Below are 17,112 nucleotides of genomic sequence, written 5' to 3'. Positions count from 1 at the left end.
TCTATCCGTTTTCCTGTAGCACTGCATCAACTTTTGTATGGAAAACGAATCACCTTAAATGTATTAAATGTCTGTGGGTGACCATTCACCTGTACGTTTTCTGATTATTTTGCGCATTGATGTATAAAATGTTACTACTGATTCCGCGCTTGTTCTTCATCTAATTAGTACTCGCGCCTTTAACGTTACAAGAATAAAATAAAAATAGAAAAGAATAGAATAGTATTTTTAAACAGTTTGTAACAAAGATCTAACGGAGATTCCCAGAAAGCAGAATTTTCGATGTTCTGTTACGAATAAATGCTCAAGTTTATACTCACCTTAACAAAATGCAGCTAAAGAGAATCTCTCTTCTTCTATTTTATCGTGTGGGTTGTGAGGTAGAATACAACCCTGGTGTCAGGGTTATTACAGAGCCGCCAAAGGCCTGACATGGCTCATGTAACGATTACATGTTTACATCAGTAAGTAGCAACAGGGACCAACGGCTTAATGTGCTTTCCGATGGACGGATCATCATCATTATTTTACAGATCGGCTAAAGAAAATAACTTGATCCCACTACTGGGCAGCCCGCCTAACAAATATATAAAAAATAAAAATTCAGCATCAGTCAAATCGTGCTATAATAAAGAATAATAAATTAAATATGAAAGCAAACACATTACAAATTTTTTTGGTTTGCGCGTTAGATAGTTTTACAAATTTGAGAGTTTTTGGTTTTAGAAATGTTAGTAATCCATCCATGGTTTCTTCACAAGTGGGTAGTATATATTGTGGTGGTAAGGCAAACCCATGCTGACCAGTGTCACGTAGCTCAAACGTAGCTACGTACCTGAAAGTAAGATGTTGCAGTCATTAAGTTATAGTTTTCAAGAACTATGTATTATTGTAATCTTTTTAAAAAAACCTACATTATTTGCTTACGCTCTGGCCTACAGACGGTCGCGTGATATAATATAATCCCACGAGGCGTCGCTACTGTTGATTGTTCTTAAGTTTTGACAGTTCCTCATACTATAATGAAACATAATAATCTAATGAGTACCTAATCAAACATATTATTTTGGTTATATTTTCACACTATAATAACCCCTTGCGCAGCGTTTAAATGCAAAATCACAGTGTAATATTTATTCCTTAAAGATCGGAAAGAAGAAAACAGAAAAAAAACTTATTTTCAATCGAAACTGTCGTTTTCAACTTTAGCTGCCGTTTTAGCTGCTTTTCTTTTTCGTAACTTATTCTTCAGACGGGATACAATACTCGTTGTTCCACATTTTATAGCAATTTATGACGAATTTTAGCTGGACATGTAGAACTGACAAAATTTAGGAACATTCAACAGTGCTGTCGCAAGTGTAACAACTGTCATACGAAGCACTACTCAAGGAAAGATTCGCCACATTATACTACCGTTTTTGTGACTTTAATGTGAACAGGCCTGCTTCTGTCAGGGAGCTCATAAAACACTGTTTTTGTGATAAAGTCACATAAACTCTTTATTTTTCACTTCCCTTCCACCGACTGGAATTGGAATACTATTGTATTTAATTCTATAAATTATGTAATACAAACTGGATTTAAAAAAAAAGAAAAGAAAGGAAAACATGAAACAGTAGGACTAGGGCCCTGTGCTGGGAGATTTTCTGGCCACGTCTTTCCCTCAGCGTTACAGATTCCGATGTGGTAGTAGTTTTACAGCTAATTACATAATATGTAATTTAATTTTTTTTTGACGTTCAAAAAGCGCTAACTTTGTAAACCAATTTTGAAAAATAAATACTTCTGAATTTCTTTTGATTTTTTTTTTACTTTGTAATAAACTCAACTCTCATCATCATCATCTTTTACTTCGTTCTCCGCTTCAAATTAACTTAAAATCAAGCTTCACAAATGCTAAAAAAAAGTATACAGCTAGTTGGCCCGTACATACTCATTTATTCATAATAATTATATTACTTACCTATTATAAATTATTAATAGATTATAAATTATAAAGGGTCTAATTCATCTAAGTTTTATCCAACAGGGATTTTGTGGACCTAGTTCTAGCCGGATAGATATCGGATAGACCTAGTTTTATCCAACAGGGAATGGCTGGACCTAGTTGTAGCCGGCATGATGAAGGCTACACCTACTTTTACCCGAAAACAATCGGCTCGTACTAGGTTTAACCAACAGTAAGTGGCTGCACCTAATTCTAACTGGCTAAAACTAGGTGTAGCCGCAGTTCGGGTATTAGCCGTAACATATTATATATATTATCTAATCCGTGTCTGTGGTGTCCTTAATAATAAATGTTTCTCTATTTCTTTTAAAACCAAAACACGGAACTACAGATTTTTGATATACAGGGTATTAATGATATCGTAAGGAATACTAAAGGGGATGATTCAGACCATGATTCTGAAATGATATCAATTGGAGTTAATCCCCACCCCCAGTAACCCCCACAGTAAGTTTTCGTTACGTTGTTGTAACTAACACTTGTAGAAGTATAGATACTTACGGAACTTTGAATACTTGCTTAGCCCAACATCCACTTACACCTGATGTCATGTAACCTGCAAAAAATACGTTTCAAAATAACATACATAAGTACATAAGCTCACGCCTATTTCCCGTTGGGGTAGGCAGGACCACGGATATCCACTTACTACGACATTGGCTTTCTATTTACCTAGTATAGCACATAATAATAATATTACCACACCACCTATTGCTTTTTATACATACATGTTGTATCTTTTTTATATAAAATAAATTATCGTATCCTTTATTATCTTCATCATCATCAGCCGTACGACGCCCACTGCTGGGCATAGGCCTCCCCCAAGGATCTCCACGACGATCGGTCCCGCGCTGCCCGCATCCAACGGCTTCCCGCGACCTTCACCAGATCGTCGGTCCACCTTGTAGCGGGCCTACCCACTGAGCGTCGTCCGACACGTGGTCGCCATTCCAGAACCCTTCCGCCCCAGCGGCCATCGGTTCTCCTCGCTATGTGTCCTGCCTACTGCCACTTCAGCTTTGCAATTCTCCGAGCTATGTCGGTGACTTTAGTTCTCCTGCGGATCTCCTCATTTCTGATTCGATCCAGCAGGGAAATACCGAGCATAGCTCTCTCCATTGCCCGCTGAGCGACACCGAGCCTCCTCACGAGACCCATAGTAAGCGGCCACGTCTCACTGCCGTAGGTCATCACTGGCAACACGCACTGGTCAAAGACTTTCGTCTTGAGACACTGAGGTATTTTGTTATCTTACTACGGTACTTTATTATCTTAAAGCTTCTTAATTGTCTGTTTTATAATAAAAACCGTTTGACCTGCAAACTGCTTCACCCACACATGTTAAGCAGATAAAAATAAAGCTACTCACCCACTGTGTCGTACGCAGTCCCTATTGAATATCTCGTACCGTATTTACGAGTTAGAGTTAGATGTGCTTCGCTCAGCTTTTGTCTCTGAAACAGTCATTTAATTTTGTTACATAAACTCACGCCCGTAACCACTAATGGGGAGGGCAGAGCCACAAGCAATCAAAGATAACTTTTAAAGATGGATATGATGAACTTTATCGTGACCTGGGGAGCTAAAGAGGCCACATTGAAGCGATTCATCTAAAAAATAATTTTAAATTTCGAATGTTTTTATTTTATCTTATTATCAATTATTGCACGCCTGATTGGGTACATTAATTGTTTTGATATCTTGTTAATCTTGTTGCAATGGCAATAAATATATTTGACTTTGACTTCATACAAAACACCTCGTTTTACACAGACACTACGCATTGACGTTATCGTACATGTGCATCTGTGTGTGTGACGTCTGGCGCCCATACGATTGAAGACTAAAGGGACATTAAGTGAACTTAGCTCAACCGCTGGTGGGGAGCGAAGAGTTGCCGTTCTATACGTAGTATTATTCCTTATTCTAACTTCTATCGTAAGGGTTATGAGGTGGATGACCAACCTCAATGCTGGAATCAGGGTTATTACTGAGCCGCCAAAGGCCCCTGACCTGGCTCATGTAACGACTACGTACTTACGTAGTAAGTAGTAACCGGGACCAACCGTTTAACGGGCCTTCCAAAGCACGGATCTCTTACTTTCGGACATTCAAGTGATCAGCCTGGAATGTCCTAACCAAACTAGGGATCACAAAGTGATTTTTGTGATATGTCCCCACCGGGATTGGAAACCGGGACCTTCGGATCGTGAGTACAACGCTCAACCACTGGACCACGGAGGCCGTTATTCTATGACAAGGCTATCGCTGGTTAAAGATAGGACACAATCTCTCTTAATAATTATAATAATTATTAATTTAATGACTTACTACTTCGTCGAAGTTGTGGAAGTGACCTTTCGAGTATGCGTACGGTATAATCATACATTGCCCATAAGAATGAAACGCCAAATAATATTCCAACTTTTCAGATTTTAACCGAATGAAGTTGGCCAGTGCTTCGGACTCCTTCTCCGAGAATGCGTACTCGCCGCAATATATTTCACTGTTTTTTTGGCGGCTTACTCCTTCACCTGTTGTGGTATATTGTATTTTATTAAAAACCTACTACTACCTACTAAACAGAAAGAAAAAGAAGATAGAAGAATGGAGAGGACGGTGAAGACCAAGAAGAGCTTGTTAGAAACAATCAAGTACTAACTGGAAATAGATTCTTACTAAAATAAGTGGTAACACAAGTTTTTGGCCACCAACACGCCAGGACGGGAGACAACACCACTTACGGTCACGAGCATTAATATGTATACACTTCGGTACCATGTCACATTAACTTTTTTGACAAATTGAACTGTAAGTCTCACTAAATGTCAAACATGTTAGTGCGACAGAGTCCTAAAGTGGGTACATTATATTGCTCATGACTGTACATTGCGGCAAGAGCCGTACAGAGCTTACATGGAACATATTAAAGAGAAGGACGAAGAAGACCGTCGTGTAAGGGAGTTGGCCTTTGATAGTCAAGAGCGTGTCTCTTAAACTAATGATGATAATACCTACTACTAACATAGATACATAAGATCTCGCCAGACCACTAACTACGACCCTGACGTACCGATTTCTTTTCTTTCATTCTCATCAGACTTTATGCTCGCCGGTTTAGAGTACAATCATGAGCAATATAATGTACCCACTTAAGGACTCTGTCGCACTAACATATTTGACATTTAGTGAGACTTACAGTTCAATTTATCAAAAAAGTTAATATGACATGGTACCACAGTGTATACATATTAATGATCGTGACCGTACTCTTGACCTTGGGGTTTAAAAAGGCCACAACGAAGCAATTCATCTAAAAAAAACAATATTGCCATTTGACACAATACATGTTTGCATTGCACACTTACTTACTTTTTTATATGCGCTTATAGTGTAAAATTGCAATATTGCTTTTTTAGATGAATTGCTTCGGTGTAGCCTTTTTGACCTCGCTGTTGTGGCAATTCCGTAGTGAATGTAAAACGAAGCTCAAAATAAATATGAATTAAAAATATTTAATAAGGGTGGTATTAATAAATGAATCTCAGCTGAGACTGCCCTCAATATCATGCTCAAGTCTCTGTTTTTATATGAAAACTGTCACATTGACATGATCTTGAGGGCAGTCTCGAAACTGAGATTAGTTTATTAATACCACCCTTAATTACCTCCAAATGAAGAGTCGAAGTTTCTATTGATATCTACTCCATGACCCTGCCGTCGGTTCTTCCGCCACATTCTGTCCTGAAAAGATTGGATTTTATTCAGCGCAGGCCTAAACCAATGATTGTCGAATCTGGATAATACAATTATCACGAGCTCAGTGGTGAAGAAAAACATCGTGAGGAAATCCACATTCCGGAGAAATGCATTTTCGGAGGTACGTGACCACGATCCGGTTCGGATCCCGGTGGGGACATGTGAAAAAATTCACTTTGTGGTGTCTACTTTGGTTAGGACATTACAGGATGATCTCCTGAATGTCCAAAAGTAAGATAATCCGTGCTTCGAAAGGCACGTTAAGTCGTTGTTCTCAGTTACTACTTACTAATGTAAGGATGTTGTCGTTACATGAGTCATATCAGAGGCCTTTGGCGGCTCAACCCTGACACCAAGCTTGATGGGGTTGGTAATCCACCTCACAACTCACACGATAGATCCTTACCTGTGAATGACTGTATTCATAGCCGTCAGGGTTGACAACGGGCAGGAAATACCATTCGTATAGCAAAGCGATGTGTTTAAGTTCAAGATTTGAAGATCTATCGCTATTTACGATCTGATTCATCATGTAAGTCACGAAGGCTGGAGCAATCCATTCTCTGGCGTGAATTCCACCCTCAACTATTACTGCAGATCTGCAATAAACAGTAAATTGATAATCGGTACGACAATGTAAGATGGAAGGGGCAAGTCTCAGGGACTACCCTGGAACCTAACAGAGGGCAGCAGTAACTGTCAGTACTATTCAGAGGCGGAGAACAGGAGTTCGAGCACGGTTTTGAAATAGAAAACTCTGCGCGCTATCCCACTTGCAGATAGAGTACTGCGGGGCGGAAGGCAATAAGGAAACCACTGCCCTATCTTTTCCCAAAAAAGTAGCACGGAGAATGCTACACCGATAAGAGCGTGATGATGATATTATATAGAAGTGTTAAAGAAGTTAATATGATTTCAGGTCATAGGCGATACGGCTTACCACCAATCACGTTGATCTAACAGAAAGCTCGGTTAGGTGTGGGTACTTTAGTTAGATTTATCTCTGACTACCCCAATTGGTATATAGTTGTGAGCTTAATTCATAAACCCACACAGGCCCCCTCTCAATAAACAGGGGGTATGAAGCATGCTCTACCACGCTGCTGTACTGCGAATTGGCGGAGAGATTATTTATCATTTGTTTAGAAGCCACGCTCTTGTCTGTGTTCTTCATTCTTGATGGGCCGATAGTATTAAGCTCTGAATGATAGATCGTCGACCACGCCGGGGTCCCGAAGTGTTTGTTGTCGCGAGCTAATTCGCCTCGTTTATCGATTGTAGGTACGGTCATGAGCAATATCATGTACTCACTTTAGAACCCTATCGCACTATCATATTTGACATGTAATGAGACTTACAGTCTAAATTGTCAAGAAAGTTAATGTGAAATGGTATCAAAGTATCAAAGTAACATATTAGTACACGTGACCGTAACAGCCTCCGTAGTCTAGTGGTTAGAGCGTTAGGCTCACGATCTGGAGGTCCGGGTTCGATTCCCGATGGGGACATTGTCGAAATCACTTTGTGAGACTGTCCTTTGTTTGGTGAGGACTTTTCAGGCTTGAATCACCTGATTGTAACGATTACTAAGTTAAGTATAGAAAAAGAAATTCAAAAACAACCTTCTTTTACTTCCTCTTAAAATGACTTGAAGTCCAAGTAGTTTTCGATTCTCATATGTTGTTCCTATAGTTATAAGTTTGACCTCCTTCGGGCGCGCTTTAGATAAATCGTGGATCCATTCATAAATATCGGCGAGACGAAAGTAGCTTTTCCAATCAAATGTATCCATTTTTCTCCTGGTATAGTTCTTTACTGTTTGTTCGTCAAGTACCCTGCGCAAGAGATAAAATCTTAGTAGTGTAGTTTCCAACTGGTCAAATCAGTTACTTTTTCTAAATGTCTTTTTTTGGTCGTGACTTATTATAGATTTTCCTTAGATGGCATTAACTACATGGTCGGACTCTCACTCGGTACTAAATTTAAGACAACAGGCCTGAGGGTGCCGAGTTGGGCGCGAATCTCGGCTCAGGACCTCGTCTGAGAGGAAGTATATTTGAAAGAATTAATCGACCCAAGTGGGTCCATAGCGATATGCGCTGAATGAGAGATTTATTGCTAAAATTTTGTATGGTGCGCGCCATGTTAGGCATCCACCTGGTAGATCGTATACTAAACGTCAAAATTCGGCAACGCACTAAAGTCGAAGATGATATACGAATCACTAGGCTTAAGTGGAGCAGGCTTATACCCAGCAGTGGGTGGTCACAGGCTGAGTAGATAGATAGATGATGTTTCCCTAAAATACTTTATAAGTAGCTAAAGCACAGAATTGTTACCTTTGTATATTGGGAATTACTGTAGTATAGTAGTACTGACGTTCATCCATCATTCGTTTAAAATCGTCCCGGTCCTTGGGTCCTATCATTACGTCTATAGGCTTATTCACTGTACCTGGCCACCTCCAAAAATCTACATCAAAAATTTGGTTCAATTTCTTCATAAATTCTAGCTCTGGTTCAGAAAGTGGTATGTTCCTAAACAAAGTATAATCCGAATAGTTTTTCATGAAACCTGAACTGAAATGCAACAGCAATAAAAAAAATATTGATTTAGATTTCATTATTGTAAAAAATACTTCTATATCCCTATAAAATATTACAAGCCACAGTGATTTTAATGTTTTTGTTTCGATAATAACAAATTCATTGTTTGAAAGATGACAACTACATCAATCTATTCAGCTTTGGTTGAGTTTTTTGAGTCGCGCACATAGCATCGAACTGAAGAAAAGGAGAATATAAATATATATTTGAAAAAACAAAATGATTGTCTATACGTACGGCTATTATTGGCCATAGAGCAACGAAACACGGAGCTCCGGCGGACCCTGGACAAACCATTGATATATATTTGGGCCACACATTATAATTATATCTCTTCTACTGTCGTCTGGGTTATGAGGTCGATTACCAACCTCATCAACCCTCGTGTCAGGGTTATTCAGCCGCCAAAAGCACCTGACATGGCTCACGTACCGACTACTTACTCACATCAGTAAGCAGTTACCTACCAGGACCACCGGCTTAACTTGCTTTCCGAAGCACAGATCATCTTACTGACGGACAATCTGGTGATCTGCCTGATTCAGAATTCAGATATTGGGATAATTCAGATATTTTTTTATTAAGTACTAGTTTTAGGCGGATGGGACTTTCGTTATGTAAAATTGACGATTCAAAATTTAACTATGTTACCTACTGAATAAAGATATTTTTGAATTTGAATTTGAAGGTTCAAGTTATGTTATAAAATTCTGATTACTAAATAAAGACAGATCTAAAACTAACGAAAAGACATTTTCTTTTTTCTATTTACTTATTTTTGAATTTTAATCAAGAAAAACGTAATAATAAGTCCGTTATTTTATTACGTTTTTCTACGATGTGCTTTTTCATATTACAAATCCCAAAGTAATTTCGTGTTCTGACGTTCAGTAAAAAGTAACCGATTTGACTAGTTGGAACTAAGTTGGAAACTACCCTATTCGTGACCGAACATGATTATGTATGGTCTACGACACTTGGGATTGGTACCCAAAATCCAAGGTTTATGTAGGTAGAAACACCACAGATAACATGACAGCTTTATTTCAAACCATTATTAACATTGGAAGTATAATAAAGAGAAATGGTAACACAGAAATTCTTATTCCGCGAGCACGCGTGAAGAATGTGTTTCCCTTCATATTTCTTGGTGTGGACATCATCAGCTCGACAAAACCTATCTCCATTTCCTGACAAGCTGCTAGCAGCTGCTCGTTGGGCAAAGCCAAAGCGTAAGACCCGTCGTCTCGTAGGAGAACGGTGAAAACGTAACTGAAATAATAAATAATTTAATTTTACATACATACATACATAAACTCACGCCTATTTCCCACCGGGGTAAGCAGAGACTATAGAATTCCATTTGCTTCGATCCTGACACACTTCTCTTGCTTCCTCCACATTCATCAATCGCTTCGTACACGCACGCCGGTTCAGAGTAGATCGTATTAATTTAAATTTGACTAAAAAACAAATGTTGATATTTTAATGAAAGGGGGTTTTAAAAAACCACTTCGATGCAAAAAGCAATATTGCTATTTGACATTGGCGCATATTAAAGTAAATATATAACAACGCCATGCAAACAAACACATGTCGAATAGCAATATTGCTTTTTCAGATGAATTGCTTCGGTGTGGCTATTTTAACCCCCCGGGTCAAGATTACTCTAAACCGGCGAGCATGCATGAAATCTGCGATGGGAGTGGAAGAAGCGGAAGTGGTGTGTCAGGATCGTAGTAAGTGGAATTCTATGATCTCTGTCTACACCTTCGGGAAAAGGCAATAGCAGTCAATATGTCCGTGCCTCACCCTGCCACGTTAAGCCGGTGGTCTCGGTAAGAATATTAGCATCGCCGCGATTTATGCAAAGATTGGCCCTTTTCTATGTCTCTGTCATACCAGTATTCTTCTCTTTTTCTGCTGTTGTATGTATGATGTATGTAGGACATCATCAGCTCATCAGTTGATCATTTAATCAGATGATCATCAGTTGTGTTTACTTTTTATAATGGCAGTTGAGAATATACGAGCTAACGAACGGACGTGTCGGTCTTAAATTGCGCATTTCCCTACTTCCAAGGATATTACAGTATGTATCAGCATACTTTCTTTGATATTAGTACTGTTTGCCTATTCACGCTAAGAATTTTTTTTTGTAAATCATTAAATAATTGTAAAGAATACTCACGGAACATGATAATCTTTCTTCACCCAACTGGCGCTATCACCAGATTGCCTTTTTCCTGCAATTGGGATAGACTATTTTAACGATTTTACTACTTTAAATTAATATTTAACAACTACGAACATAAAAATTGCACAAATTCATATAATATCATACTTACATAAAGTCACGCCTATTTCCCATCGGGATAAGCAGAGTCTATGGAATCCCATTTGCTTCGACACACTTCTCTTGCTTCCTTCACATTCACCAATCATTTCATACACGCACGCTGGTTCAGAGTAGATCGTACTTAACTTTTTCTAAGGGCATCTTTTTCTAAGGGCATACCTTTTTTTTTTGACGTGACTTAATATACATTTGCCGCAGATGGCATTAACTACTTGGCTGGACAAATGGACAGCCCTCAATGCTCCCCATTTGTCCGGCCAAGAAGATAACTGGAGTTAATACTCACCAAATAAGTCGAATGGGATACCAACACTATACTTGTGACCAGCAAATGATTCCATCTTTGCAGCTGCTTGTTTTGCATATGTTTGCTGAATACGGAAAAAGATGATCATATTCTTACCGTATACCGCCTAAGGCTGCGTTTCCATTGACGCGGATCTGTGCGGAGATGAGTGACATGTGCGGATTTGACCAATTACAGCGTTCGAGACAGCGAAAAACGAGGACGCTCTGTCACTCTCTCCCTCACGGTAATTGGTCGATTCCTTCACATCTCCGCTTATCTCCGCACAGCTCCGCGTCAATGGAAACGCAGCCTTACGCGTGAGTGCGAGCGAGACACCGCATGCTCCTTGTCCCCTATCGGCTTACGGCCATTGAAGACTAAAGTAAGACCCAGCTCTAGCTACCACATGGAACGCAACGCGACATACCCACATCTGCATGTTTGTCATCATAATATCCAAGCCTATTGACATATTCAGTGCATAAGAATTCTGCTCTTTCTTTAAAACTTTATGGCAAATGGCGGCCTTACCATATAAAGCAATTTCATCCAGACAACCGTAATATGAGGAAAATATCTCCAGTGTTTAACGTAACGTTAACGACTTACTTGAAAAGTACGCCCTTGCCCGAAAGCCTATTTAAACAGGGTCCGCTCACCTAACTTTAAAATTTGACAGGCCTGTTTTTTTTATAGAAGCGACTACGGTGCCTGTCTGACCTTCCAACCCGCGAAGGGAAAAACAGCCCAATACAAATTAGGAATCACTTGACTAGGAACCGTGAGCAAACGAAAAAGAAACTCACCACTTCATGAAAATTCCCCAGATGTCTAGTACTATCTGAGTAAGGAATTATAATCTTTTGTCCGTATCCATGGAATGAAAAATAAAATGTCAATCTATCTCGTTTTCTATCAATAAATTTTCTCAAGACCTGCGTTTCTGGCTCCGAAAATTCAGATGGGCCATGATAACGCTCATGCTCGGGTTCTGAACTAGCATCATACACTAAAAGGAATAAATAACAATCAATATTTTGTTTCATTATTCATTCATTGTTGTGCGCAATTTAAACCGTGCGAATCTGGGTTTGAATTCTCCAAACTTCCTTTCTTACATTATGAACTTCCGTTTGTTTAAAACTTCTACTTTCTAACGTGGATTCCAGAGTTTCCTGGATATTATTAACGATTTTTATTAAGTTAACAATAATGTCATTGCGAATATTATTCAATAACAAAGTTACTCAAAATCAAACGTTTGACTATCTGGGGTATGAACCTAAAAATTTTTGAACAGCTGCCAAACAATTTACCGGCATCGGCCTATTTATTTTACATCAGCTTCAAAACGCTTACATCCGAATTTGTATCCAAAATTTCTATTCAAATCGACGCCAATAGATTTTCCCTCTGTTCTTCGTCTATTTTTTCTCCAAAGACGGTCCTGAAATTATTATAATGCTTCTCAAATAAAAAATAGTGTGAATTAAACAGACTACTCAAGTCAAATATGAAAATGTAACTCTCTTTAAAATTGCTGTGCTCAATTCGGGTTCATTATGTGTTACTCACATTATGTTACCAACCTTCTATTATGTGGAAAGCATTAAATTATATTATTATAATTATGATTATGATCATGATCAAGAAGTTCGTATGCAAACCTCTTTAGATTCTAGTTGAATCAGTGTTTTTTAAACTTACAAAAACTTAAATAGAAATCCTTAGCGAAGCAGACAGAACTACAAGCAATCAGAATACAGTCAACTTGCAGCCACTTTTGTTACAAGATGAATGTTTTATGAAGAACCGTGTGGTAACAGGTGATTCCCCTTAGCTCATATTAATGAGCTTATCATAAGAGACAACTATGTCGGTTTTAATGACACGCTTGGGGAAATAAGCAGCTAAAAGTCCAGTATGGAAGCGTGTATAGAAGCACAAAATGATACGTACTTCTTTTTGAGAATAAACATATCCATCTGGGTTCAAAACTGGTATGAAGTACCAGTTATACTTTTTTCGTAGCATCACTAGATTGGGATCGGTACTGTTGAGAAGCTGATTAATTAAATAAGTTGTAAAGTGTGTCCCAATATACTCGTTTCCATGAGTTCCAGCTTCTATTATAACTTTGACGCTGTCATCCTTCAATGGATTAATTATAGAGAAGGCATAAATGTCTCTGTCTTCTGCTGACTTGCCAATAGCTTCAAATTTGGTTATGCCAGTATGATTTACAGCGGTCCCATTAAGCCATTTGTAGATATCTTCTAATGTATGAATATAAGTCCATCTGTTAGAGTGTGGATTGAAGGCGTTTTCTGGAACCACTTGCTCGTCGAGTACCCTAAAAATATTATAATATTTGCTAAATATGGCAAAATATTCAACCAATAGTCAAAACAACTATCAGGTAAAGTTCTTAGTGCTAAAATCCTAAAGGTATTTTAAGGTAATAAATAAAATTTAAAAATATTTATTTTTCAAACAGACCTAAACCAATGATTGTCGAATTTGTTTTCGAATTCATGTTTGGCGGAAAACATCGTGCGGAAAGCCACATTCCCGAGAAATGCATTTTCGGAGGTATGTTACTTAACTTGTTTTGGGCTGGTTTTCCCTTCGCGGGTTGAAAGGTCAGACAGGAAAGTCGCTTCTGTAAAAAACCTGACCTATCAAATGGTTAGGTAAGCGGGCCCTGGGAAAAACGGGAACACGAAGAAATACCAGATGGCCTATTTTTCTATTATCTCCAAGGTACTGGATCGAATCCTTTCTCGGGCTCTATACCACTGAATTGTACTGTATTCATGTGTTATGTCTGTTTGTTGAAATTTTAGTTCTGTGCAATAAAGTATATTTGATTTGATTTAATTTGAATTCGACTTTGTATGAATTCATGTTTGAATCATAGATAATTGATGCCACGTGATTTACGGGACTTGTGCCCGGTATATGGCAATGAGTTCGGCCCCTATTACATGGGATTTAAACATAGTGTATGTACGGTCACGAGTTCTAATGTTTACACTTTGATACCATGCCACATTAACTTTTTGACAAATTAAACGTACATCTCTTTAAATGGCAAATATGATAGTACGACAGGGTTCTAAAGTGGGTACATGATATTGCTCATGACTGTACTATACACCTCTGCCTACGAAGCGGTATGGGCAGGGTTCTATGTATTTTCTAAGATACTTACCATTGCACATCCCTTAATATCAGCGTTGTTCGGAGCTTGAAATGATTTGTTCTCTCTATAAAATCATCTTTATGTTGCGGGTTGACCATCAATGCTATTTTCCTTTTTATTATTGGCTCCTCTAGAAATATCACGTCCAGGTAATTTTTAGATTTCATGGTATTCAAGAACTTCACATGTTCTTCAGTTTGAGGAGTAACGTTGATCAGGCTGTAGCCGTTGTAACTTCTTCCATAGCAAACCCGGATATTGGCTATGAAAATGATGACCAAAGCAAAAGATTTCATGATGAAGTTACCAATTGAGAGGTGGCTGAACTACGAAAAGTTTCTGAAATTATTAAACAGTGAATACTGAATGTTCAGAACGCAATACAACGAATCAGAAGATTTTTTTACGCAAATGAATCAAAGAATTTTGAAATGTTTTGACAGTGCCATATTTTAATACTTAGCCTGAATTTTCTTCTAAGATTTTCGTCTGAAATAGTTTAAATGGTTTATGCTTCTAAAGAGTATTGATTGTTTTATTAAAAACTTATTCGGTCCGCCAGAGGACCGTGTTCCATGTGCTCTATGCTTAGGGACTTTTTGGCGGGAACGGAAACGGGACGGTTGTTTTCTTCATTGAATAATCTAAATAATTAATACGAAGTGGTGTTTTGTGGGTAATGATCGCATTAAGTTAGTCGGAAAACATTCGCGATAGTGTTATTATGTCGGAATATTCAATAAACAAAGTGTACTTACCTATATATTTTCGCTTCGTGCCAACAAGCCGCTTCATAACTCGAAAGTTCATGCGAACTTTTGAATTAATTCGTTTAGGGTTCGAAGTACGAGTCTGCTCCGAGGGTGGGGGCTTAGGTTTCATCATACATCGTCATCACCTTTCATCATTTCATTAATCATCATCAAGAAAAAAAAATACATAACACATGGATGTATGGGCATAGTTCCCTTTGCCTTGCCCTTCGGGAAAACCATACATAACATAACATAATAGCCTATATACGTCCCACTGCTGGGTACAGGCCTCCCCTCAATCAACCGGAAGGGGTCCACTATACTCCACCAGGCTGCTCCACTGCAGTTTGGTAGAAGTATTTTTACGGAAAACCAAAACAAAAAAACAAGCTCTATGCTTAGGTATATCAAGATTGCATTATGCTACCATTATAGCGGTCTTCAATATAATATCGTGGCTTCAAGGTTTTAATGTTCCTGCTCGTGTTGATGACGATAACAAGCGCCATATATCGGCCTGTACACACGTATTATAAAATTCTCATAAAAAATAAAACCTTCCAAAGTATCACATTTATAACATCATAAAATAAATCTCACATTTTGTTATAAGACCCCATGAATGCCCAAATACCAGATTGTCATTTGTTCTTCCGCATAAACTATGTATGTGCATACCCTCACTGATTTATTTGGGGACCATAAATTTCGCGGGTCTATCGCATTGATTCATACCTTTCGACCCTATATGTCGATCCGACAGGATGGATACTTACATGACTTTTGTCGTTAGAAAACACAGAATATTTATGGTCAATGTGTCTTAGGGCAATCATTGATTACTCTACATTCGAAATGTGCGAATTTTAACATAGGCAAATTTTACTCGTGAGTAAACAAACTTTAAGATCGATGTTTCGAAAGACCAAGAGACCCCCCACACTAGTGACTATCGAGGGTCGTCGTCGTTTCAGCGTCCGCGCAACGTCGACGCGACGCGAACGCCGCGGCGACGCGACGCCAGCGCTGGCGTCGCGTAGCCGAAGCGCCAGTTCAACGATTTATGCGAACAAGTACATGCACAACACAATCAATTGTAATAGTTCGTCAAATATTATTTCGCAATGAAATTACACTTATGTGATATTTATGTAAGTAACGTGTGTTGATACGATGGCTCCCTCTCACATAGTGGCGATGGCTTCTCAGCCGGGTTCGGCGGCTGCGGCTGCGGAATTAGGAAAGCGGCGTAAGTATCAGGGTCTGGGTGCAGGTTATTTTTTCTTGCATTTTGCTGTAGAAACGTTGGGCCCATGGGGTCCAGAAGCACGACAGTTTTTAAAGACAATTTCAGCTCGCCTCATCGAGGCAACTTCCGACCCTAGAGCAGGCAGTTATTTTGCCCAAAGGGTCAGTTTGGCGGTGCAGAGTGGCAACGTGGCCAGTATTCTGGGGACTTAGCCTCGATGTGGTGAGCTGGAGGACATTTTTTATTTATAGCTTTTTATCCCTTTTTTATGTTTTGTTTTTAATAATATGTGTGTTGTTACAATTGTAGTTGGATGGAATGTACTTGTTTATGTATTTTTATTTAATAAATAATTAGTAAACGTATATGTGTGTAAGTATTGTTAACATTATTGTATGTGTTATTTTCTATTTACGCTCATCTGCCCTCTTTTAGTTTTTAAGTTCATCTCTTTCCCGGTCTGCTGGAAGTGCCTAGAAGATATTTCTACTAGAAGAAGCTGAACCGTTTGTGTGTCTTGTGTTAGTCTAATTATTTTATATCCTGTTCTGTATACAATAAACTGTTAAATAAATAAGAAAAATAACTACTTACGACAATTCCTCGATATCATTTCGGCTTATTAGACTTTTCGTGGTATTTAATGGGCCAGAAAAGGGCACGAAAATTTATTATAGCACGATAAATCCGAAGCAATTGGAATACACGCCCTCGCACTTAGCTAGAATTGGGGCTCGTATGCTTTCCTGTTATTCGAATCATTGTACCTATTCGAACATATTATGGTTCATGAAATAACTGGCTAGAAGTTAAAATAACAATATGGCATAACGCGTACCTATATCTCCGAAGAAGTAGACAATAGTGACTTCGTCA

The 17,112-nt window shown here is 38.6% G+C and overlaps 2 protein-coding genes across 2 annotated transcripts; both read right to left on the bottom strand.

The window, feature by feature from the left end:
* Nucleotides 1-609: 609 nt before the first annotated feature.
* Nucleotides 610-8,342, bottom strand: LOC126375047 (zinc carboxypeptidase-like). The gene is made up of 8 exons (XM_050021889.1): nucleotides 8,113-8,342; nucleotides 7,396-7,608; nucleotides 6,180-6,372; nucleotides 5,683-5,758; nucleotides 4,346-4,548; nucleotides 3,384-3,468; nucleotides 2,513-2,567; nucleotides 610-835 (listed from the first exon to the last, which is right to left on the bottom strand). The coding sequence occupies exons 1-8, from the start codon at nucleotides 8,340-8,342 to the stop codon at nucleotides 610-612; spliced, it is 1,281 nt and encodes a 426-aa protein (XP_049877846.1).
* A 1,083-nt stretch (nucleotides 8,343-9,425) lies between these two features.
* On the bottom strand, nucleotides 9,426-14,482 carry LOC126375046 (zinc carboxypeptidase-like). The gene is made up of 7 exons (XM_050021887.1): nucleotides 14,242-14,482; nucleotides 12,987-13,380; nucleotides 12,387-12,474; nucleotides 11,834-12,036; nucleotides 11,025-11,109; nucleotides 10,571-10,625; nucleotides 9,426-9,651 (listed from the first exon to the last, which is right to left on the bottom strand). The coding sequence occupies exons 1-7, from the start codon at nucleotides 14,397-14,399 to the stop codon at nucleotides 9,426-9,428; spliced, it is 1,209 nt and encodes a 402-aa protein (XP_049877844.1). The 5' UTR covers nucleotides 14,400-14,482.
* Nucleotides 14,483-17,112: the final 2,630 nt, after the last annotated feature.

Source organism: Pectinophora gossypiella, chromosome 18 (assembly GCF_024362695.1).
Source record: "Pectinophora gossypiella chromosome 18, ilPecGoss1.1, whole genome shotgun sequence".
In the NCBI taxonomy this organism is placed as follows: Eukaryota; Metazoa; Arthropoda; class Insecta; order Lepidoptera; family Gelechiidae; genus Pectinophora; species Pectinophora gossypiella.
Note: the sequence above shows the minus strand (reverse complement) of the source record. Positions and strands in the feature narration are given on the sequence as shown.

Bases quoted from the DNA above. Each gene is read 5' to 3' on its own strand.
- LOC126375047 (XM_050021889.1), bottom strand. From the start codon at position 8,342: ATGAAAAACTATTCGGATTATACTTTGTTTAGGAACATACCACTTTCT. The intron at 7,609-8,112 runs GTAACAATTCTG...TCTCTTGCGCAG, and splicing joins GTAATTCCCAATATACAAAG to GGTACTTGACGAACAAACAG. The intron at 836-2,512 runs GTAAGTATCTAT...TCTTACTTTCAG, and splicing joins AAGCAAGTATTCAAAGTTCC to GTACGTAGCTACGTTTGAGC.
- LOC126375046 (XM_050021887.1), bottom strand. From the start codon at position 14,399: ATGAAATCTAAAAATTACCTGGACGTGATATTTCTAGAGGAGCCAATA. The intron at 13,381-14,241 runs GTAAGTATCTTA...TAATATTTTTAG, and splicing joins ATATTAAGGGATGTGCAATG to GGTACTCGACGAGCAAGTGG. The intron at 12,475-12,986 runs GTACGTATCATT...TAATAATTTCAG, and splicing joins ATGTTTATTCTCAAAAAGAA to GACCGTCTTTGGAGAAAAAA.